General features: G+C 45.2%; 1 protein-coding gene across 1 annotated transcript in view; it reads left to right on the forward strand.

The window, feature by feature from the left end:
* Positions 1-24,772, forward strand: part of PPP1R14C (protein phosphatase 1 regulatory inhibitor subunit 14C) — a 79,440-nt gene that overhangs the window by 45,621 nt on the left and 9,047 nt on the right. Inside the window, exons 2-3 of the mRNA XM_015246224.2 lie at positions 11,853-11,936; positions 13,325-13,357. Of these exons, the coding sequence (XP_015101710.2) occupies positions 11,853-11,936; positions 13,325-13,357 (117 nt within the window). The remainder of the gene's footprint in view (positions 1-11,852; positions 11,937-13,324; positions 13,358-24,772) is intronic.

A 24,772-nucleotide genomic window follows, 5' to 3' on the forward strand; every position in this document is an offset into this window, starting at 1 on the left:
CTTTTTTAACGGAGGTACGGGGGATTGAACCCGGGACCTTGTGCATGCTAAGCACGCACTTTACCACTGAGCTATACCCTCCCCTTCTAGATTTGTTTTCTTTAAGTTGCTACTCTGGCTACAGTGGAAACTGATTGGAGGGTGGATAAGAGTGAATGTGTGGGAGCCATTAAGAGAGTCCTGAAGTAACTTAGGCAAGAGATGATCTAGCTTAGACTTGGGAGGTGGTCAAACGTACAAGTGCACAGCACAGTTAAGCTATAGAATTATTTGTGAAACAGAAACAGACTCACAGACATAGAAAACAAACTTATAGTTACCAGGAGGGAATTGGGGAGGGGAGAAGGATAAATTGGGGAGATACTAACTACTGTATGTAAAATAGATGAACAACAAGGTCCTACTATAAAGCATAGGGAACTATATTCAATACTTTGTAAAAGACTATAATGAAAAAGAATACAAAGTGGAGTATATATGTATAACCGAATCTTTATGCATACACGAGAAATTAACATAGCATTGTAAACCAGCTAAACTTCAATTAAAAAAAAAGCCCTGTGCTTCACCCAGTTGTCCCTCATTTCCCGCTAGCCTTTGACATCTACTGATCTTTTCACTGTCTCCATAGTTTTGCCTTTTCCAGAAGGTCACATAGTTGGAATCATACAGTATTAGTCTTTTCAGACAGGCTTCTTTCATTTAACCATATGTGTGTAAAATCCTCCCATGTCTTTTTGCAACTTGATAGCTCATTTCACCAATAGTCTTTCAAATTCCATCTGCACTGTGCCTGCTGGGCTGCACCTGGAGGTCTCCACACGGGAGCCACAGTTTCTTTTTGGTGCCTGGTGTCTGTTCCAAGTGGCATTTCCACATCAGCTTCTCAGTCTTGCTCTTCTGTGCCCCTGTGAATCCTGAACACATTTGGCCATAGCTGATTTAGAAGCCTTCCCAAGATAGGAGGTGGATAATGTCTGGATCTTGTGGTCTGTGTTCAGGAAATCTTACACCACAGTGACTTCATAGACCCATCAGAATGATTCAGTGAAAGTGTTGGTAGCATGAGGGGGCCCCCTTCTCTTGAAGAGTTGGGCTGTACCAGGCTTTGCATTGTTGTGCTTTTGCAACACCCTGGGAGTAAACTGAGGGTCTCCAGCCTGAAGAATTCTGCTTGGTCCCTACGCAGTTTTACTGCAAAAGTGGGTGTGCACCGTCTTCTATCAGAAGGCAGCCCTGGCCAGATGACTAAGTGGATGGGAAACGGGGCGTAGCCAAGTGTGACTTCCTAGAGACAGGCTGCATGGCTGTTGCCTCTTGCTCTTCTTGGGCGACACCAGTCCTTTCCTTCGGAACACTCCTTTATTCTTCCCCAATGTCCTTACTCATTGCCTGCAGTCCAGGACCAACTTGAGATCACTGCTGAGTTGCCTGGTCCCTCCTGTTTTTCTGTTTTATATCCTAATGTTTGTGTCCACCAGCTCCCTCAGTACCCACCTGGGAGCTTAACATGTGGTGTTCCTTGTGATGCAGGTTGTCCCTGCCATCCTTGTGATCTGTCTCAGCCATCGCTTACTTTCAAACACCTTATAAGGAACAACCTTCCGGTTTTCCTGTCACTTTGGGATTGTTAACGACCAGCCATGTGTCTCTAATGTTCCTGTGCGGAAGTGCAGACCGAGTGTTACTGTTTCCAGAAAGCTGTGCCTCTGGGGGGTTTTGCTTACACTTTTTTTCCCTCTCTCTATTTAATCCTTGTGCTTTTGAACAAATTTGAAATGTGTTAGGTCATTACTTGCCATTTTCAGGCATCAGGAATGAAAGAATCCTTGGAAGAAACATTTACATTGAACTTTATTTTGTTTAAGAGGAGTCAAGTGATCAAAACTGCCCAGTCCACTGAGCACCTTCTGAGGTCATGTTACCACTTGCTAGTTGGCCCTACCCTGCCAGGCACCTTCAGGCCAGTTTTTATCCAGCCCTGAGAACGAGGTAGTTGTCCTCATTGATAGGCGTAGGAAGAAAGGATTAGGAGGGTGAGTTACTGTGCCCCAGTCCGTGCAAGTGGTAAGCGGCAGAGATGGTTTAAACCTAGGGCCTGTCTCTCTCCAAACTCTGTGCACGGGGCTGCCACTCCCTGTCCCCTGACTGAGGGGTCTCATTTGTGCTGAGAAGGAGAGCTACCTGGGGCCTGAGTGAGACGATGCAGGTCCTGGGGTCTTTTTATCACAGAAGGAAGATAAGCCATCTAGACCAAGGATGGGACATCTAACACCATTTCTGCCCTGACGCTGAGTCCTTTTATAAAAACTGCTTGGAGAGCTATGATGATCTCTCCAGAGATATTCATTTATTAAGATGGATTGCTAAATGTCAGGTTCACAGGACGGGCAGAGATTTGGGAGTGGAGAGGCCTGCCCCATGCTGCCCCAGAAACGGGGAGCAGCCTGCGTGGAGGGCGAGGATGAGAGATGGAGTTCAGCCTCGGGAAAGCCTCTCTTCACCTGGTTCCGTGCTGTCCTGCCGCTTTCCCAGGCATCTCAGCATCTCGGTTGCCTACCCAGCTCTTGGCCTGGGTACCCAAGTACCATCTCTCACCACCACGTCCCTGTCGCTGGCGGCTGACCGCCGCCATCGCACCATGGGCTCCTGCGCGATACGGTGCCCTTGGTACCGGCACCTGGCAAAATGCTCCGGTGCAGCTGCACAGATACCAGTTTGCTGTCTGAGCTTTGAATTAGTGGTGACCCAAGTGAGAACAGAGTATATTTTGTGCTGCTGCTGCCCCAGTCTAAGCCATTGTTATTTCTTACCGGGTTATTCTGCGGCCTCCTAAGTGGTCCTGCTTAGGGCCTCGCCTCCCACGGGCTTTGTGAAGACATTCACAAAGCAGCCAGGGTGAGGCTTTGTAGAAGGAAAGTCAGATCACACCACGCCTCTGCTTGAACCCCCAGGGGCTTCCCTCTCACTCAGAGTCCAAGCTTGAGCCTTCGCAGGGGCTCGGCCCCAAGCCCACTGTAGTGAGCTGGGAACCTGGCTTCTCAGGCTCGCCTGGACACCTGCTGCCCTCCCCCTCGGCGCTCTTCCCTCAGATGTCAACGTGGCTTCCTCCCCCACCTTCCTCAGGGCTGTTTTCAGATACTTCTCTCACTACCCTGACCACTCTGTTTGAAATTCCAGCCATCCTGTTTTCCCCTGTCCCTCTCCTCTGCCTGTTGTCTCTTGAAAGTATTCATCACCATTTGCTACACAATGTATCGTACTTAGGTGTTTATTGTCTGTCTTCCCCATCAGGGTTTAATCTTAATGAGAGCAAGTATTTTTGTCAGTTATCCATTCTATTTTGTTGTTGTTGTTGTTCATTCTTTATGCCTGGCATCTCAAAAGTCTCTGGAAGATAGCAGGTCCTCAGTAAAGAGCTGTCACATGGATTTGCCTGGGGTGCTTAGACCCCAGGGAAGATGTGCCTAGTTCCAGAAGACTCTCATGAGACCAGTAGTGTGGATCTTTGTATCTCTGAGCTGGCATTTGCTTTGTGCTGTTGATTGTTAGGGCAGCAGTTCTCAACTGGGCAGCTGTGACGCGAGGGTGTGTCACAGTCATTTGTTCAATGATGATAGTGAACGTACCAAAGAAAGCTAGTGAACCACCAAAAAACTAAAACATGATGCATATGTAAATGCATAACTGAATCACTTTGCTGTACACCTGAAACTAACACAACATTGAAATCAACTATATTTCAGTAAAAATTAAAAGAATACTAAAACATATCCTGGATATTTATAAAATACTGTCAATTTTGCTCACTTGTATGACAGTGTGTTTTCTTGAGCGAGAGGAAAGAGGGGTGTCTGGGTGGAGTGCTGGGGACAGGGTGTGCCCTGTGGCTTTTCTGGGCTCTGCTGCGGCCATCGTTTGTCCGTGCTGAGCGCTCCAGACGTGAACCTTAGTGGTAGGGGATGCGGAGTAAAGAGGGGTCCAGACCTGCTCTCCCAGGTGGCAAGGACAGTAACCTCTCTGGATATTATTGAAAATATTCCTTCACTTTATCAGAGGATCGGGAATGGTCAGGCTATCTTCATTTTTTTAAAGTAGGAGTTTAGGAGATTTTGCTGTTTGGCTCTGAGCAAGCATCAGCCTTTGAAGGTTATTTAACTTTTAAAACAAGTGTGCGTTAGGGACATGCTGGTAACGTGGATTGTACCGTGTGCCTGTGTTGAAGCTGGAATGACCTACATTTGTTTACCCTATTTCAGCTCCACGTAAGGCCTATCCTTCCCCAGCCCCTCTCAATGGCCCTGCAGGTGTGCCGGTCAGGCACTGGACCTCAGGCCTGTTAAAAATGGGCTCATCTCCTCCCCTTTCACTTAGCTTCCCAGCCACTTAAGCCTCCATCTGCTTTGTCCTTCGCTTCCTGGCCTCCCAGTTACCCCTCCTGCCTTAGTCTTGATTTTAGTATCTGTCCTTTGGCCTTTTATAGTCCTTTTCAAACATTATTATTATTGTTGTTGTTGTTATTTTTGGTGGGGGGGGAGGTCATTTTATTTATTTATTTGTTTATTTATTAATGGAGGGACTGGGGATTGAACCCAGGACATCACACATGTTATGCATGGACTGTACCACTGAGCTATATCCTCCTCCCTGGCCTTCATAGTCCCCAGCTACAGTTGACTTTCCTAGTTTCTTTCTTTGTTTCTCTGGAGCACTTCCTTCCAAAATGGGAGGTAAACCTATTAAGACATAAGACCTGATGTGTCTTAAAATGTCTATGTTTTTTTCCTAACCCTTAGTTGATGGTCTGGGGGAATGTAGGTGTCCAGGATGGAAGTCATTTCCCTGCAGGATTCTGGCATCATTGCTCCCTCGGCTCCCAGCTCACGGCGCTGCTGCTGGGATGCCTGTCGGCACAGATTCTCTATCCTTCTGAAAGCTTCCTGGATCTCCCCTTCCTCCCCATTGTTCTGACATTCCATGGTGATGTGCGTAGGGTTGGGTGGGCTCCTTGTTAAGTAGAAAATTTTTCTTGCAGATTCCAGGGCTGATTTAAAGGCTTAATATAATATTTAAATATGTACCACTTAAAACCACTTGTAAGCTCCCTATGCTGATGGTTCTTCTGATTAGAAAATAAAAATTGCAATTAAACATAAAGTACCCAAGTGATGGAACTCAGATGCACATTGTGAAATTGATGCAGGACAAATGGATGCAGAGCATGAGGAGTGCCGTGTCCCAGGCTTCGGTTGAGCCCCTGGGACGTGCCCCATCCAATTTGGGTCCTTGGCTTCGCACGTGAAAGAATTCAAGAGCGAGCCACAGTTGAGTAAAGGTAGATATATTTAGAAAGATACATGGAAAGGCAAGAGAAGGGCCACGAGGTGTGCAGGTTGGGTGCGCAGATTAGAGTAAAAGTAGGTACACCCTCCATGGCCAGAGTGCAGGCCATCTCCAAAGGGGGACAGAGGAGAGGGCTGCGGCCTGGTGTGGCTAGTTTTTATGGGCTCAGCGGCTTCCTATGCTAATAAGTGGAAGGACAGGTCTAATTACCCTGGGGAAGGGGCAGGGATTCCCAGGAAGTTGGCCGTTTCCCACTCTTTGGCCTTTTGTGGCTAGCCTTGGGGCTGTCATGGTGCCTGTGGGCATGTTATTCACTATGCTGATAAATTACAGTAGGCATATAATGAAGCTCAAGTTCTGCTAGAAGCGAAATCTCCCACTATCTTGAGCCCCAAGGCCTACTGGGGGTTGAATCTTCCACCACTTTGATGTTAATTGCTGTATCATTCTTTGAATGGCTGTGCCCTGCGCCCTTCCTGTCTCACAATGACTGTGATGGCTGGTGTCATTCTTTCCATGAGAGGAATTAGGTACAGTGTGGGGCAACACAAGAGTCCTCTGAGCGATGGCACCTGGTTTCACTTGGGGTAATAAATCATTTACGTCCTAAGTCTGCCCTTTGGCCTTTTTCTCATTAGCCCATGACAAAGAACATCATTCTGCTTGATGATAAACGCAGGGCTGACTCGGTTATAGGATGGCCACCTGGACAATTCTGAGACTAAATATACTTGCTTACAGAAAAGTTTTTGGATCGTCATTAAGATGAAAACATGAAATGCAAATATTTTCATAGAGAAAATGATAATAGTCCCCTAATGCCTGGGAGTGAGCGTGGCCTGCGTTCTTTGTAGGGGTCTGCAGTGCAGTGTTCCCTGGAGGTGGACAGAGAGGGGAGCCCTAGGGGGTGTGGGCCATCAGGATGGCCAGTGCCCAACCCGGCTCCTGCGGCCCCACGTTTCTCCCCTGGGTGCCACGGTGGTCGCAGTGCTCTAATCCCAGGGTCCTTCACATCCCACGTTCCAGAGAATTGGGAGCCACTGTCACATTCAGGGAGCCCTAGAGCTGTGTGTTGTGGAGCTTGAAAAACCATAATCCACTTTCAAGCTGTGTTAGCTTCAGCGTTCCTGCCCCCTTCCCTGAGAGGCGAGCGTTTGTGTTTTTTTTAACAGCTAACACCACACTTGACAGGGTTGGTGGTGTACATTTTCCGGCTAGTTAGGAGTGTGTGTGAGTGTGTGTGCATGTCTGTGTGATGTGTGTGGTGTGTGTGGGGGGTTACCGCAGGCCGTCTGTGTTGTAGAAACACCATACACGGTGGCATCACTGCTTCCTGAGCCTGTGGTGAGCCGAGGCCGTCTCAGGCTCACGTCTGAGGTTCTGCCTGCGTGGAGCTGGGCCCCTGGCCCTCAGCACTGCTGTGGGTCCCCTTGTGGGGGCAGCCTGTGGGTCCCCCTTCTGCTTAGGGCTGGGGGTGCTGGAGCTGGACTGCCTGTTGGTTTGTGAAGTGTCTTCAAGGTCCCAGGTGTGCTCTCTGTTGCTGCGTGTATCTCCCAAACCTCCAGGGCACAAAACCTGGATCTCACCTTTCCCTTCTCCCTCCTCCAGCATCCGGTTCATCTCCAAATTCCATCTCTTTCCCTTCCTATTTATTACTGTTTAAAATCTTTCCATTCTTGCCAACTTGCATCAACTTGCATCCAAGCCCTGTTACCTCCCACTGGGACGAGCACAGCGGCCTCTGCATGGCCTCCTCCCTTTTGCCCAGGGCCCTTCTGCTGAGCCCTCGCTCCCAGCATTTCACACCCTTGCTCTGGAGCCCTCGGTGGCTACAGACTCTGCAGGCAGAGGAGAAGTTGGCAGTATGAGGGCTGATGGATTTCATTTGTCTTTCACAATATTTTAATGAATTGTAAACCAACTTTAAAAAAACAGGATATTTTAATGTTAAAAATCTGTATTTTCAACTTTCCTGCAAACTTGGCAGATCTAACAGCACTGGGCACATCTTCCTAAACTGTTCCTGAATAGTCGGGAGTGGAGTTTTCTTTGCTGCCTTTGTCTTGTTTGCCACGCTCCCCCCTCCTCCTTATAGCCCTCCAGCCTGCCTTGGCTCTCATCGCTGTTATCTGTCTGGCTTTCATAGATGTTAATATTTGCAGCCCAGAGCTCTCTGACTCCCAGACCAAGGGCCTTTCTACACCCTGTATTTAGAACACACCTTCTGTTTTTGCCTCCTGTGTACCAGTCTGCCTCTTTTGGGTGCTCTCTCCCCCTATAAACTTGTCCAAATCCTGCTGTTCAACAAGGCCGGCTTATATCCTTCTCCTCTGTGAGACCCTCCCTGCCTGACCCAGGTGGAAGTTCTCCCTCTCTTTAATTATAAAGCACTTTGGGTTTGTCTCTGTCTTTTGATGCCATTGTGTTTTATTTTGTTTCCATGCTTTGACTGCCCCTCCAGGACAGGGCCTCACAGCGTTGACACATGGGGCTTCACAGATGGTGGATCCTCAGCAGATGTACGACCAGAAAGATACACAGACATGATCAAGGGCCTCTGACTCAACGTGGGTTAGCTTGTGGTTTACCCCGGGCGCCCTGAAGAGATTGTTTCTCATCTTGTCGCCAGAGCCCCTGTTGACAGATCTATTTTTAATGTGAGGAAATCCCCAAACACAACTAAATTCTGTTAACCAGAGCGAGGTGTGCGTGGAGTCACTCCCTTGTCAGGGGATTGATCTCTCTCCAGGGTTATTCAGTGATACCGCTTTATACAGAAGATAGAACTAAAGAGAGCCTCCATCAAATATGGAATATTCCCACGCTCATTAAGTGTGAAATACCGAATGCAGGCAGGATTCTATGCCGGGCACTAGAGCAGCCTTTTCTTCCCAGGACTCTCCCATGAGCACCACCAGGGCCCATCTCTGTGTCCTCACCCGGGCTATGGTTTCGGCATCACCAGCCTTCAGAACTCACCCGTGTTTCACGCTCCGAGCGCCCACGCTGAGCCTGAACCCCTCCTGGGCTCTGATAAAAGTAGGTGAGGGTGACGAGGAGCTCGTAGGTTGATAGGAAATGCTGATGCCTAACTATTGCTATAATTACTCAGCTGGTGAATACTTAGCTTGCATCAGCTGTCCCACTTAGAAAGCCAAGGCCAGGGTGCCCCAGCCACATGCCCTTGGGACATGGCTGTGACCTTGCGATGCCGGGGGTTTTCTTGACTCCTGTCAAGCTCCTCTGAGAGGGGAGGGGACTTGCTTCCCCATGTCTGGGCCCAGAGGGAGAGTGGACTCTCGGGCCATCCTGTCCAATGGGAATGAAAGGCCCTGCGTCTGTCTGTCCGGGACAGCAGCTGCTTGCCACATGTGGCGCTGAGCCCTGGAATGTGGCTAGGGCAACCGAGGAACTGAATTCTTAATTGTATGTCATCTTAGCGAGCTTAAACTTACATCCCACTTGTGGTTGCCGCATGGGGCAGCCCGGATCTCAACAGCTGGGGGTCAGATGCGGTCAGCGTGCCAGGGCAGTCGTGATGGCAGGACACCTAATTGCAGACGCTCCCGTGTGGGTGCGCCTGTACACGGCGGTGCAAGTAAAAGCCCGTTTGACCGAGTCTGGCAGGGCTTCAAAGCTGAGCGCTGTTTGCAGGGAGGCCCGTTGCTGCGCTGTTCTGACGAGGGCATTATTTACTTATTCTTTCACTTCCTTCAAGAAATCAGACCCGGAGCCCACCTGGCCTGTGATTCCTCGAGCCATTTCTGTAGCCTGCCCTCCTCTGCTTGATTTCATTAAACGGTGACATAAATACATACTTTGTGTCCAACCAGTGTGTAAATGCTGAACCCGAATGACTGGGGGAAGTTGTGGGGAAATTTTAGGGGGAGGGTGTATAAACCTTTACACAGACTGTAACTTGTGGGTTTCTCGCTTTTGCTTGGCTTTTCTTGAGTAAAGTCAGCTGAAACTGGCCCCGAGAATTCTGGTTTCACACGGTGTTTATTACAGCCACACCAGGCTGTGGACAAAGCTGAATTAATCTTGAGCCACATTTGCTAGAACGCACACACAGCGTGTGCCTGGCTCTGCTCCAGAGGCCGAATGGCCGTGGCTTCAGCACTTTTTGGCCTGGGGAGAGCCGGTCGTGCATGTGTGATTTATCCACACTGCGGCTTCCCAGCAGCAGTCTGCATTTATAGGCTGCCAGTGGTTCTGCAACCTAGTGTTTCTTATTGGTGTTTCAGTTCCCATCAGTCCTTTCACTATGGAAAGTCTGGCAGACCTTCGAGAGCTGTACCACTATCTGTGGATTCTTAAATGACTCCCTTCCTCTCCTGCCAGCCTCCCCCACCGCCCCTGTGGTCTTCCTTTCAGCCATGATTTCAAATATAAGCAAAAATAGGAAGTCAGGCACAGGCAGTGCTGGGGGCAGAGAATGCCAGTGAAGAAGGGATGCCATGGCCAGGGAGGCTGGTACCCACGCAGGCAAGCAGCATGCACACCCATTGTGGTCTCTCCCAGCATCCTCTGAATCCTCCAGCATCCTCCTCCCCGATGGAGGCCACATCTCTACCCACCTCCCTGCTCTGCCCCTGGGAGCACTTAAAAATGGCATCTCTTTTGAAACAGCAGCTCTGAAAGTGAAGGAGGGAACCACAGCAGCCCAGCCACCTCTAAGCGGAGGGCGGTGGTGCGTGTTCATTCCCTCATGTAGACTGACTCTCCAGGACCCGGCAGGCACCGTCAGGTATTCCCATAGGCAGATACGTACTTCCACCGCATACTGCTTTTCTGATGTCCTGGGAAGCCAGGATTGTGATTGTGTTTTAATTTTATTCTTGTCACTGTTCTCCAGCAGGAAGCATTCTTTCCCAGTTCTGAGGTCATTCAAATTTTCTAAGGAGTTATGCTTTTTTTTCGTTCTTTGTTAGTAATATTATTAACATTTCTAAAAGAGACTTTAATCTTAATAAGACTAAGATGTTAGACTTGCCCCTTTGCTTTAGGTTCAGTTTCTCCTTTACTTTATCTGAGCTTTTCAATGGATTGCATATCTTACAATGGTAAAGAAACAAGAATCAGAACCCCTATTTACAACAGTTTTAAGAGCTCTGTGTCAGGAACCGGGGGTAGAGAACAATATGTATATATATTTCTTATAACTTCACAGTAACATACCAGATTCCTCAATTTCCTCAGAACGCTTGGGTCCTCACTTTTGTGTTGGAGTAGGGAAAAAAAATGATGGAGTGTGATTCCTTAGGAAATGCATTTACTAGAAAAGAAATACTCAGGAAGTCGTCCTCGCCCCTGCAGACCAGGTGATGCCGCTGGCGCAGGGCGGCTAAGCCCAGGTGAACGCACAGGTGTCCCCCACACAGGCTTCTGCCGAACTTCTGCAGACACCCCTCGGCCAGCCCTGGGGCTGGGATGCGTTGGTGTGCAGGTGGCTCCCTATGGGAAGGGGAATGCAAGATGACAGCACTGTCCTAAATGCGATTTCATCTCAGTGTTCTCGAGTGTGGGGAAGATCAGGTAACAGACGAAATGAGAGGTTGCAAAGACCTCCTGTGGGTTGGAGGTGCAGATTCCAAATTAGTGAGGTCTGTTTCCACACTGCAGCTGGACTCTCTTGCCCTCCGTTATGGACTGGATGTCTTTGGCTGCAGGAGTATTAAACCTGACTCACAATAATCGGGCTTTACTTGGGTGTAGCTGGGCTTCAGAAGTGATTCGACTTGGTGACTCAGCAACGTTATCCAGAGCCCTCTTTTTTTCTTTCTCCCTACTCTGCCCACCATGAGTCAGACTCTCCCACTGTGGTTGCGTGATGGCTGCCAGCAATTTCTAGGTTACAAGCTTTCTCAGCCTGCTCTCCAGCAGGGATGCTTCTGCTGAAAGAGCATCTTTTCCCAGAACCCCCACTGGTCTCATTTGAGTCCGAAACCAGGACTGGGGTGACAGTGACTCAAGAGCGCAGCCTCAGAAACCCGTGGTGGAATCAGGTTTTCCCAGACCCAGAGCTAGGAAGGGAGATGCAAACCCCCAAATAAAGATCAGATAGTCACCAAGGGAAGTGGGGAGAGTGAGTAGGAGATTGCCACTCTCACTGCTCGTCCTACAATCAGCCAAGCCCCATTATATACTCTTAAGTGCAGTTTTCTGCAGAAAGTAGGAAATTGTCACTTTGGAAATAGCATGACTTTCTACTGCTCTGTGCCTCTGAAGTCTCCTTTGTTCTGTCTCCTCCTTCCCTTCCTGTTCCCTCCTCCTTTCCTCCTTCCCCTTCCTGCCTCTTCTTCCTTTTTCTCCTGCTTCCCCCTTTCTGTCTTCTGCTCCCCGGTCCTTCTCCTCCTTTCCCTCCTCTTCCTCCTCATCTCTTCTTTCCCCGCCTTAATTGTCGATGCCCCTTAACTGATGGTCTGGTCATTTATTTAACTCAACCAAATAGGTTCAATACAATGCACTATCTCACTAAACAGAATGTCTTCACATTTGCTCCCCAGGAAGAAGAAATGCCAGATGTGGAAATTGACATTGATGATCTTCTTGATGCAGACAGCGAAGAAGAGAGAGCTTTAAAGTTACAGGTAAGCAGCGTTCAGAATCTAAACCCTTTGGTCACGGATACTTGAACCCACCTGTGTCCCCAGAGCGTGGCTTGCACTGGTTCTGCCCTAGGGCAGTATTGGCCCCAGCACTCAGGCAACGACAGTTTGCAGAGAGAAGGCAATGGGCTGCTGAGTTTTCCACCTCCCAAACTGCATGTCTAATGATAAAGGAGGTCTTGACTATGGTCAGTTCTCAAAGTGCCTTACGAACATGAGTTTCTCCAGCATCGTCTTCTTGGGACAGAGAGATGGTTCTGCCTCCAAAGGTCCGTTGTATGAGAAAGAGAGGGGCTGAGCCAGAACCGGCGTATCTAAGCCCAGGATTCTGGTCTTGCAATTGTGGATTGAATCATTCATGAAATTAATTTCTAGTTAAGATTGTTTACAACATAATTCTTTTTAATAAAATATAATATTTTTGTTTTTGAAGATTTTAATAAAATATCTTTTATTGGAGTATGTTCACGTGACAACATTCCAGTATGATAGATGTTGTGATGTTCTGTGTTTCCTTTGTCCAGAGGAATAAAATATTTATTTACATTCCCACAGGAGGTCAAATCTATCAATTTAAAATCTGCATTTGGGAGTTTCTAAAACTAATTAACCTTTGACCTACCACTGTTCTTAATGTTCATGATAATGACTGTTAACGGCCATCACTGATGGCAAATGATCGCTACAGGCAATTAAAGGGCACATTTTAATGTATTAATAATTACTAGTGTCCTTGAGTGGTGAACAAGCTCAGTTTAATGATTATTTCCTGTTGGTAAATTTAGTTGAGAGGTGGTAGCATCCTAGTTATGAAAGTTATCAAAAAAAATAAAGCAGGCACCAGCTCTATAGAAAACGTAACCACATAAAAAATTTTTCTTAAAAGGTTGATCTTGAAAGGCGCTTTAGCTGCTGTCAGGTCATCCCCTTTGGTTCCCGGGTGAGGACACTGAAGTGTGCAGAGGTGTGACAAGCTGCTTTGTGGCTGAATCACAGCCAGGACCTCGGTCTCCACGTCCAGTGTGATTGTCACCATCTCTCACAGGCTGTCTCAACTTAAGTGTATCCAGCTTATTATTAAGCAAGTTGGCAGCCCAAAGGACAAGTGTGTGTCGTGTGTGTGTACGTGTGCACTCGCTCCCCCGTGCGTGCGTTCTGAAGAGTGCAAGACATTCCTGCAAATACAGGGTACAACTTTTTGTATCTTCAGAAGGCCAATGGATGCTAAAATGAAGTGTGATTCTAGACAGTCAGTATGGAATCTTGATTTACCATGTTCAGAATAATACTATAAAGATGAAGTGATTTTTGATTTCACTTTTAAAACGATGCTGAATTTTAAAATAAAATTTCTGTGTATTTTATTCTAGGAAGCTCTCGTAGACTGCTACAAACCAACAGAGGTAAACAAATTGCTTTTCCTAAATGCCAAGTTTGAATTGGTTTTTATTAAATCAATTTGCCTGTTTTTAAAGCTAAACCACAATAAGTGGATTTGAATATGTAAACACTTGAGAGCCATTATTATGAAATGCATATGTTTGAGTAGTAACTTCCTTACTTATAAACCTAAATGTGTCTGGTTAAGGAAGACTTAAAACTAATGGAATTGGGTGTGTTGTCTGCTTGTATATAAAAGCTAAACTTCAAAGGAAATTGTGAGAGGGTTTGGAATTACGTTAGTAAAAGTTTTAGATTTATAACTGGAGAATACATTCTATTAGTGTTGAGTTACGTATTTTTAAAAAGCTTAAGACCAATTTTGTTAGTCTGAATTGAACAATTACCTTTATTGGAAGAGTACATTTTATGCTTTGGATAGTTGCAAGTGTATAAATATTAATGTAAAAACAGTGGCTATTAGTTTGATTAGACCAAGGAACTTAGTGTATACTGTAATAACCAAAAGCACAAATAGTGTAGAAATTAAGGATTTGATCAGTTATGAAAATATTGGTAAAAGAGGTACATTCAGCTCCTGTGATAAATCAGAGAAATTAGAAGATCCAGCAGATGTCCTGGAGTTTATTTGCAATATTAAAGCAATGGTGGGAGGACTTTGTAAGCTGTCTTTGAAGATTCATGCCTTTCAGTTCTTCAAAACTTCAAGTTTTATTATTTACTATTTTTATTACATTTTCCCCAGTATTCTATACTTTTGGCTCTCCTGTTATTTAGATGTTACACCTTCTGGATGGAGGCTTTAATTTCTTATCTTTTCTCTTTTGTTTTTCATCTACTTGATCTTTTGTTCTACTTTCTGAAAGATTTCCCTGACTTTATCTTCTAGCCTTTTTACTGATATTTTAAAGTTTCAGCTATTTTATTTTTAATATCCAACAGCCCTTTCTTAATCACTGTTGACTGTTTTGTTTCTGTATTTCTTCTTAGATTATGGATGCACTAATTTCTTTTTTCTCTTTGAGGATTATCGATCAAGTGTTTTATTTTCTTTGTTTTTGTTTTCAAGATTATTTTGCTGTCTGCATTTTCTCTGAATCCCACTTATTTTTTCTTTTTTTTTTTTTCTGTTTGTTTTTGTCTGTCTTTACTGGCTTGGGGAAGTATACCCATGTTTGGATGTTGGGACCCAGTGAGTTGATTAGAATCTGTGTGTGTGAGCACACCTTGTCCATTGGTGGGTCTCACTGTGGAGTGACAAGCTTGCAAATCAGATTTGTTGTTGTTGTTGTTGTGTGTGTGTCTGGAGCAGGGGGCCTCCTCAAACTGTCACTATTTGGACATTTCTTTTCTGGAGATATTTGGGCTGTTGAGTTTTTTTTTTTAAGAGTTTGACCCTGTAAACTGCTGTTTGAGTGTTGATAATTTGACTTCAGGCTCTTTGGAAGTGAGGATGAGAAGGAGGCAGGAGACCTCACTGTTTAGTTTTTTGGGAACTAGAACTCCTTTATTTATAGTTAGTTGGGAAACTGATCTAAGAATTAAAACAGATATTTGGAGGGCAGCATCAGATTGTTGTGAAAGGTTAGACAAGACTAGTAGGGTTTTTGTAGTCAAGAAAAGTGATGGATGAACAAAGCTCAAATTTTCTGTTCACCATTGTTCTTTCATGACCTCTGATGGTGAAAATGTAAATTGACATTACAAATACCAACGGAAATGATGCCACAAATTCCATTTACCTTGTTACTGAAGATCCTTTTCCTTCTTTTCATATTTGTTGACCTTGAGAATGTAATCGTATCAATTATTCAACAGCAGAGAAAGAGTGTTGGACAATTTTATACTACTTCAAAGCATAAGAAATCCCTCTTAATCACAGTCTATACATCTCAAACTGTATGTGTGCACATTAAATATAGTAGAATGGACATTTTAATGATATAACAACTTAGTACTGTGACTACTAGCTCTCAGATGGAAATTGAATAAAGTTTGGATAAGTTGGAAAAAAAACCAAAAGAAAAGTGATGGATGATGCTGGTGAATTAGCATGTGGTGTCGGCGTGGGGATCGTTACTGAGAGTATATCCGGACTGGTGGGTGTAGACATGCCATTAACTCACTTTATCATTCCCATTTGCTTCAGCTCTCCTGGGTGGAGAAGTTCATGTGTTGGATTTCGGTGGTAAAGGTTGGATATACATGAGCCTCCTTCCTCGTCCCAGTTTTTGCAGTGTCCAGGGAGCAAAGTATTTACATTCATTAACACAGTTAGATGAAATGGAGGGTCTTGTCCCCCGGGAACAAAAGTGTCCCTCACCTGTTCTCTGTAAGGAGGCTTATGAGCTGAAAGGATGCGACACTAGAATGCTCCTCAGAGTTCCAAAGGAAGAGGCGCTGGAGTTTACAGGAGAGCATCTCGTGTTCCATGTTTAGCTTGTGGTTTCTAGGAATGGAAATGGTGTCAAACACTGCGGAGTTTCAGTCAAGCTCATTGATCTATTAAAGGGTCATTTCAGAAAAGGTTGGGTAGTTTTGCCTTTGAGCTTATGTTCGTAAGAAACAGATTTTACTGGCACCTGGACTGTGATGATGAAAATAAGCGCTTATGCTTCCACAGAGCCCTCAAGTTCACACTGTGGTAACAAGCATTGTCTTATTTAGTCCTCACAACCATCGCTTGGTGTAGAGAGTCTGGGCAACTTGTCTAAGACCTCACAGCGGTGAGCAGAGGAGCGGAGAGGCAGGGACTCAGCCCAGAATTTCTAGTGCCTTATCTTGTGCTTTTTTCCCCATCCTGCCCATCTTCCTAAGCTACTTGCAAGACATCTAGGACATTAAAGGACTCTGTCTTATCTCAGCTAAATGCCTGACAATTAATAATGTTCCTTTTCAAGTAGTCTTCTCTGGAGGTGCTATTTTTTGATCAAAAGAATTTTGAGACAATTATTACGCCACTTTGAAGTTGTAAATGTAAGGAAGCCCTTTTTGCTGATTCAGACGCATTTATTTATAGCTTCATTGCAGTGGCTGGGGAGGGGCTGGTAGGGAGTGGAAAGACTAGACTTTGAATCAAGACTCATATACCAGCGCCAGCACTCAATGCGCGTAACTTTGAGCAATTTTCTCAACCTCTCTGAGCCTCCATTTGCTCCTTTTTAAAAATAGAGGTAATAATAACCACCGCCCTGGGTTTTGGTGAGGGTTCTTTGCAATGACAATAACCTTGGTGATAGTGACAACAACAGTGGTTCCTAAATCCTCACTAAGCACGCCAGGCACTGATCTAATCGCACGTATTAACTCATTTCATCTTCACAACAGGGCTGTGAGCTTGACACCATGATCACTTAGAGAATTTGAGACGTATAAAGGCTGCCAAATATGCCTAAGATGACATAGTGAGTCAGTGGGGGAAGTTAGGGTACTTAGGAAAGCACATAACACAAAGCTGGGCGCATGCTAGCTGAGTCTGGTTCTATAAAGGTCAGTGCTCCTCCATTACGTATTAAATACGCAAAATGCCCAAATTCACCAGTAATGCTGTTCTTGTGTTATTCAATTTGAAAAGCAGACGTTAAAGAATCTGCTGATTTCACACAAGTGATATTGTTTTGGTGTGTCACTTTCGGTTATAGACTTTGGGTCCGTGGTTTTATGTAGTTTTATCCCATTTGGGTCCTTGGCTGATAAGAAAAGGACTTGTGTTTCCCCATTTTGATTCATATTCCAAACTGGGGATTCCTGGCATTTAAATCTTTCCTGACTTGGACTCTTCAGAAACACAGCAGTAATTGGCGGTCACCACACTGACGTGTTAGTGATTGACTTATAAGAATGATGTTTTAATTTTTCCCCCTTGAGTGAATGCCATTTCTGATGTTGTTGATATTATAATAGAGCTGATTTAAAGGTAGAAAAGGATATTTCTCTATAATGCAAGAAGGGCAATCATTTTGTTTTGGTTATGACTTGGATTTGAAGGATCCATAGTGATCGCCTAGTGGACATTATAGAAATCAGGGGTAGGGGTGTTGAGGCCAGCTAGCCAGGCTATGGAGGAGCTTCTTTTACTCCTTTTTGCATGGTTTTCAAATCTGAGGATCACAGAGGAGCACCCCCATTGTAAGGGAGTTGCCAGTCTGATCTATTTATTTCTATCAAGAAATCTCTTTTTAGAGTTGGAGGTGGCTGAGCCATTGTTCTCTGATAAACATTTGATTTTTCTTTCTGTGCATTTATTTCATTTTTGTAAAGTAAAGGTTGTGGTATTACCTATCATCCTAGCAATCAAAGCTTGTAAACTGATCTGCACCAGAGGTTCATGACGAATGACGAAGTCTGGGAGTGGGTGGTGAGAGGCTTTTCTGTGTCCCAGTAGTCAGCCGGGTCATGGAAATACCATGCCGCGTGGTGGTGCAGAAAAGGGATGTCTAATCGTTGTTTGCAGATGGGAATTGAGCTGTGTTTTCAGAAAGGCAGGCCTGCTTTTTTGCTCGTCCTGGGTTGGCGGTAGAAGGGCGGATTCTCCTTCATTGCTTTGGTATCACGATGAGTGACTGCATCTTACTTCTCTGACACCCTTTGGTGATGACCATTGTCAGCTCATCCTACTCACAGCAGCTCTCTACCAATTTAGCATCTTAATCCGTTTAAAATATTGTTCGGTTTCTGTGTACATGGAAGTGCTCCCAGCCCCTGACCAGTGAGCCAATTGCTGTGGGGAGAAAATATAAACTGGGCATTGACAACACAGAGAGGCTGCGTGTGTGACTGGAGGAGGCACAGCATGGCATTTTGCTACGTTCTCTTTATTTATTTGCTCAACAAATGTTTACTGAACATCCATGTGCCTGTAACTAATATAGGGACTTAAGGAGGGTAGTGAAGATGCGTGTCCCTTTTAAAAACAATCTCTTAGATGGCCACAGCCAACTCTGGTCAGAATTTAAGTGCCCAAAGAATATTAAAATGGGAATAAAAGAACAGAAATGCCAGGGGTGTCAGCTTATCCGATGGTTCTCCAAGTTAGGAGCCAAATTACTTAATGGAAAATGATTTTAGGGACTGTGTCCTCACTAGAGAAAGCCGAGGAGGCGGCCGTTTGGCTTGTGTAATGCGTCTGAGCGCCTGCAGGCCGGGGAATCTTTTCAGCTGGCGTCCCATGGGGTTTCCTCAAAAAAGACTGCAATTTTGGGCAGAGATGAGGCATAGAGCTTGATGCTAGATTAATGCATTGAAATCACCCTTTGAAAGCTGGCACCTTCAGAATGATGTTTCTGAAAAGGGAGAGAATTGGGGAACTTACAAAAAAAGATCAGAATCAGATGAGAACGGCATGCTGGTGGTTGGAACCCCCCTGGCTATGAGGGCCTTAGGATGTTTTAGTGCAGTTAGGCAGGTGAGTAACAAAGGATTGGGATTTATTAACAGGAAACATGGGAAGCTTTATCTAGCGGCCCAAAGGATTTTGCTCCCATTGTGTCTGTTGCTCACACATGCTATTAAAGTTCTTTCTGCTCCAGGCCACCTCTGCCCAGGGGAAGAGCCCGGATGTGCGGGAGCAGGCATTTGGACTCATGTTTGGGTAGACATCCTGTGCTCTGTCTCCTTCCCACTGTCTGTCTCTGAACTCTTACTAGGTGAGCACAAGTTCTACTTTGGGTTATTTCTAAATCTGAAGGTTGTCTTCATTAAACGCAACCCAGAAATGTTAGGTAAGCTTGCCATAGACATGCGATCACTGAGCAAAACTCTGCATTTACTTCCTGGTCTTCATTCAGTACTCTTTGCAAAGTTAGGCAACAAATGGTCCACAAGACCACTCTCACTTCTGACACCATTTGCAAGTTCAGGGGCCCCAAGACCAGACTCATGTTTGATGATTTGCTAGAAGAACCCACAGGACTCACTGAAAGTTACTCACGCTCACAGTTAAAGTTTATTAAAATGAAAAGCTACAGAGGAAAATCAGCCAGGAGGAGAGCTTTGTGAGACAGGGCCCAGGAAAGGTCCGCATGCAGAGTCTCCAGCTGTCCTCTCCCTGGGGGTCATGGGCAGTGTTGGTGTGTGGCAGTATGTACAGAGTAGCCACTCAGGAAAGCTCACCTGGGCCTGGGTGCTCTGAGTCTTTATTGTGACTTGGTCACATAGCCACGGTGGACTGTGCACATGGCTAACTCGAGTCTCCGGCCCCTCAGGATAAGGAGCCGATACCATGTGACCCAAAGCCCCCACCCTAAGTCACAGTTAGACTCTCTTGCAAGGCCCAAGGCCCCCAGGTAAGCGCAGACACTTTTATCAGGGAGTAGTCATTCCAGCGGCTTAGTGCTTGCCTCTCAGGATCTGAGGACAAAGACCAGAACTCCTTCTGGGCCAGGTTTAAGACTTCACTACAGTCTTAGAAGCAGGATGACCATGAGAATAATGATAATGATGCTGACGACAATAATTGAGACAAAACATTAGGAAAGAAGAAAGAGATGACATTATAGGGAGAGCCACATGCATCTTGCCTTCGGATGCTTCAGTAATTAATGGTTTTTATAAAAGAGTCGGTGGGGGAGGTACAGGCTTTAAAGGGCAGTGGACCTTTAAATAGTTGGCATTTCCCAATGATTGATTGTGATTTTATGGCCTTTTCTTTTTTTCATTAAACTCAGAAGTAATGATCATATTTAAAAAGCCGATCAACTCTATATTAAAAACAGCTTCATATTTTCTTCTTGTGTTTAGACTTATCTGGACAGAAGAAAAAATATGAATCAAAGGTAATCTGACACATGGCTTTTGGATTTCTATATATAGCAAAGGGAATCACAATGAAAAAAACGAATTTGGAAATGGGTTTCTTTCATTTACTCAGGATTTCGGCGTTTATAGCAAATAAGATTGTTCTTCATTGATAATGGAACCCTTGATGAAATTACTTTAGTTTCCTTAGTGATTATAAAGTGGTAGATTATAATGTTGATGAATTTACTCCACTGATTATTTACTGTGGTTGGAGTACTGATATGGACTTTATTATATGTTGTCTGAATTGCAAGTGTGTGAATTGTGAGAAACCCGTTAGTAAGTGAAGGAAGAATTAAATGCTGGTGAGGTTGAATCTGGTAAGAGCAAATGGATTGTTCTGCTGCGTATAAATAAAGGTTAGAATTTGGGTACAAAATAAATTAGTCTAAGAGCAGTGGTCTGGATCTCTAAAATAGATGAATGGGCCCGCTCTCACCAACAGAACAAATTAATCTTTAATGGCAGATAGTCAAGAAAATAAACGGACACAATGGTGTCAGTGGTTTTAAGTTAAAGGAGGGAAACCAGGATGCAGTTAAAACCTTCAGGAATTTATGTTGGCAGAAGTGATTATAAGCCCAGCAGGCACAAACCCTTATCCAAAACAGATTCATAAGCCTCTTTGCAGATAATGAAAAATAGGATCAGTTCTGGTGTGCCCTGTCAGCCAACGAACCTCTCTGAAGATAAACACTCCTCCCTCCCGCCCCCCGCACCCCGCAAAAAAGAGAGAGGGAAGTGAAGTATTTCAGTGATGAGTGATGATGGCACTTGTGGTGCTGAATAATGCCAATGACTGCAGGGAGCAAATCCCAGAGTCACCCAGGGCTGAGGACACCCCCCCAGAGCTGTGTTCATCAGGGAGGATTCACTGCCTGCCCCTTTGGCCTCCCGTGTGACCTGGATATTCAAGCTGATGGAAGTTCACAGCGTGATTTTTAAATGCTTAGCTGGTTCTTCAGATGAGGACATGTTGCCACTTGGAACAGTTTTCAAGTGTTGCCATCACATTTGAAAACAGATACGTGCTACCTACCCTTCCCTTGTTCTCATGTGTCTAAACCTTGTTGGATCTAGAAATTCTTCTCATAGAGCCTGGTGACTATAGTTAGCAATACTGTAATGTATGTTTGAAAGTTGCTAAGAGAGTAGATCTTAAAAGTTTTCAACACAAGAAAAAAAATTGTAACTGTATGTGGTGATGGATGTTAACTTGACTTAACCATCATGTTTTTTTGCGGTATATACGAGTATTGAATCATTATGTTGTACACCTGAAACTAATATATTGGCATATGTCAGTTATTCCTCAATTTTAAAAAATTCTTCTTTCCTTGTCTGATCACAACTTGCCTGATTCCCATGTTGTCTGTTGAATGTTAGGCTTGTTGGAAGAAGTGTCAGGTAGCTACAGAAAAGGTGTATGAGTTGACGTGATCTGCCGTGTTTTGGCACTGAGGCTCAGGACTGGGAGCAGATGGCTCCTGTGGATGTGAGATTTTAGGAAATTGATTGAGGTGACAAAGAGGAAGGAGCACACGGGGCAGTCACTGACCCCCATGCACCCCACCCTTCAGAATTCCTACTGTTCTTTGCCCCGGCCTGTACTCTGTATAAGGGGTCAGTGGCTGTGTTTTGGACAAACAGGTAGAGCACCAAGAATTCTGCTGGGAGCCCTTTCATAGGAACTTGCAGGATCCACACAATCGCTGTGGTCGGTGACACCATTCACGGAGCAGCAGTTTTAAGCATTTCTTTGGAAAGTCCTTATATCAGGAAACGCTTCTCATCAAACGGCTACCGCATAAAATCCATGTATCTTGTTTATCTTTTTCAATGACTCAAAATATGTGAAAGAATGACACAAATGCAGTTTACTCATGCTCAAGGCGGCGATTTGCCGTGATACTGTGGTTTCTCCTTTTCCCACTTTCCCACGGAGCCGTCTTCGCTAAAGCAGCGCTGTGTCATCAATGAGTGTAACAGATGAATCACTTTGAGCGACTAGGGAAGGGGCCCAGACGCCTGGCTGTGGTGATAATTACAAAATGTGTGTCCATCTGCCGCCTCTGGCACAGGCCGGAGCAGGCGGGAGGGGGTGGCAGCTGAAAGCCACAGGGCCCAGGAGGGATTGGGGGACCGGAGCTCTGAGTAGAGCGTGGCCACCGCGGGGCCGTGCCCTGTGATGGTGTCACACAACTGAAACTCCAGAGCGAGGAGGGACCTTCTGTTTTCACTCTGCTGCTGCCAGAACCCCTCAGGAACATGCTTTGGCTTCTTTCTTTCTTAGAAGTATCTCATAAATCAGGTGGCTGCATGTCATATAAAGTCAGATTTCCAGGGTCACTGGAAATGTTTCTTCTCTTTTTTTATTGCTTCTTTGATCTCTCTGTCTTCTGTGTGTGTCTGAGAATGTGTGCACACATGCACACGCACACACACACAAGCATCCTAGGCCCCCACCTTCCCCCAAATGCTTCTTGTCTTCCCTAACTCCCCCGGATGGCTAGTGTTCCAGTGCTGAAAGGTACATTTCTAGAACCTTCCTTCACAGTAGCTGGGGCCAGTTGATACTTTGTATGATTCCAGTCCCCTTTATTGATATATGAAGATTCTAACGTCCCCTTTCTCTGCTCCTTCACTTTAATGCCACAGTTGTATGAATTAATTGCTTCACACACATTTCTTTACTTTGCAAACCTTTGCTGAGCACCTCCTGTATGTTAAGCACCAAGCTAGGAAAGTGAAGACAGGTTGGATTCTTGCAACCAAGTAGGAGTATGAAGTATGCACGTGGATTATCTTGGGTGCTTTATAACTATATAAATGGTATGCTGCAAGTTTTCTTCTTCAACTTACTTATTGTGCCCAACATGAGATTTCTGAGATTTGTCCATGTTGCTACAGGAGACTCTAGTTTATTCATTTTTATTGCATTCCTGTGCAATAACATTTTTATGTATTAATATATTGTAATACATTTATCCACTCTTCTGTTGATACTCACTTAGGCTGTGTCCACTTTTCCATTATTGTGAACAATAATAAAATAATTTCTTAACCTATTGCCTTGTGCACAAGAGTTTCTCCAAGGAATATACCAAAAATGGGGTTGCTCTCAAATGTTTGCACCAGCTTGTGTCAGCCCCAGACCTGGTATAGCCAGACTTGAAAATTTTCACCAATCTGGTAATATCTCATTTTTGAAAACATACCATCTCCTGACTGCCAGCTAGGAAGGTTGAACACTTTCCCCCATGTGCTTATTGGCTGTTCGTGTTGTCTTCTCTGGGAATTTCCATTTCAAACCCTTTCTCCACTTTTCTTTTGATGTATCACACTGGGTAGAGCTTGCAGAGAGAAGGAATTGTACCCTCCATCCCAGGACAGTGATTCCATATGTCTTATGCCTTTATATCAGAGTAGGGTTTGAATATTGGTCTGACCACTCAGTAGCTGGGTGACCTCGGGCAAACCTCTAAACCTCTCTGAGCCTATTTTACAAGATAGTTGTAATGATTAAATGACACATTATATGAAGATGCCCAGCGTGCTTGTCACATAAAAGGTGCCCAATGAGTATGAGCTCTACCTGAACTGCAGACAGGCATTTAGAGTCTGTGAGAGAACGGTCCTATGCTAAATGAAACAGACATGTTCATCCTCTGGGAAAGAAGAGTCCCCACAGGAGTTCATGGGTAAAAGGTGAATGCAGAGCATCTCAGATACAAAAATAGTGCCCAGACTGAGGTTGGGGCTGAGGTCCCCAGGGTCATTTAGAAAGGTATTTGTTGAAGAGGTGAATTTTTCCGCTGTTTTAAGGGAAGAGGGTTAGTAGGAGGAAGGGCAAAGATTTCACCTGCAGTGTGATGGAAGCCACGTTCATAGACCCAGAGAGTCAGAAGGAGGAAAAGGATGAGCTAAAGGAGGTGAGAGGTGGGTGGTTGCTGCTGCCTCTGTGTGTGTGTGCATGTGTGTGAGAGAGTGTGTCTGTGCATGTGTGTGTGTGCCAGGGGAGGGGGTGGACGGGAACTGTCGCCGAAGGGACGTTTTCATGTCCATTTCAAACACTTTGTGACATGAGGATTGAATGTACTCATTCGTAGCCTTCCAAGAGGGAAAGTCAGGCAGGTGAGGTGGCACCGGAGTGGCTGACTGCGGTCCTGGGCTGTGGCCGAGACCTCGGGGAAGTGAGGTCAAAGGGAGGGAATCTGGTGGGAAGGTGCAGGGGTAATTGCAGTCCTGGACTGGGCAGGATAAGAGAGGCGTGAATGCATTTATTTTCTCAGCAGTTGTAGTGTCTGTTGCCTGAAGCTGGGGGACCCGACAACCACGAAGGGAGAAACATTTGCTTGGCCAGTGATACTGACAGCTTCTTTGGAAGAAACTCGTTTGTGCTGCTCATAGCCTGACATTAACTCCCTGACCTGAATGCCCATGAATGCTGGATGTCACACAACATACTTCTCATCTGCCTTAATTTTCACACCTTTTCTAGGGGACTGGGGTGGGGAAGGTGGGCTACACTTTTCTTAGTGATTTTGATTTGAACTTGTACAGACTGGAAATATTCTTATCAGTATTGTCTCCATGGTCATGATGATGATGACAGTGAA

The sequence above is a fragment of the Vicugna pacos genome, chromosome 8, assembly GCF_048564905.1.
Source record: "Vicugna pacos chromosome 8, VicPac4, whole genome shotgun sequence".
Lineage (NCBI taxonomy): Eukaryota > Metazoa > Chordata > Mammalia > Artiodactyla > Camelidae > Vicugna > Vicugna pacos.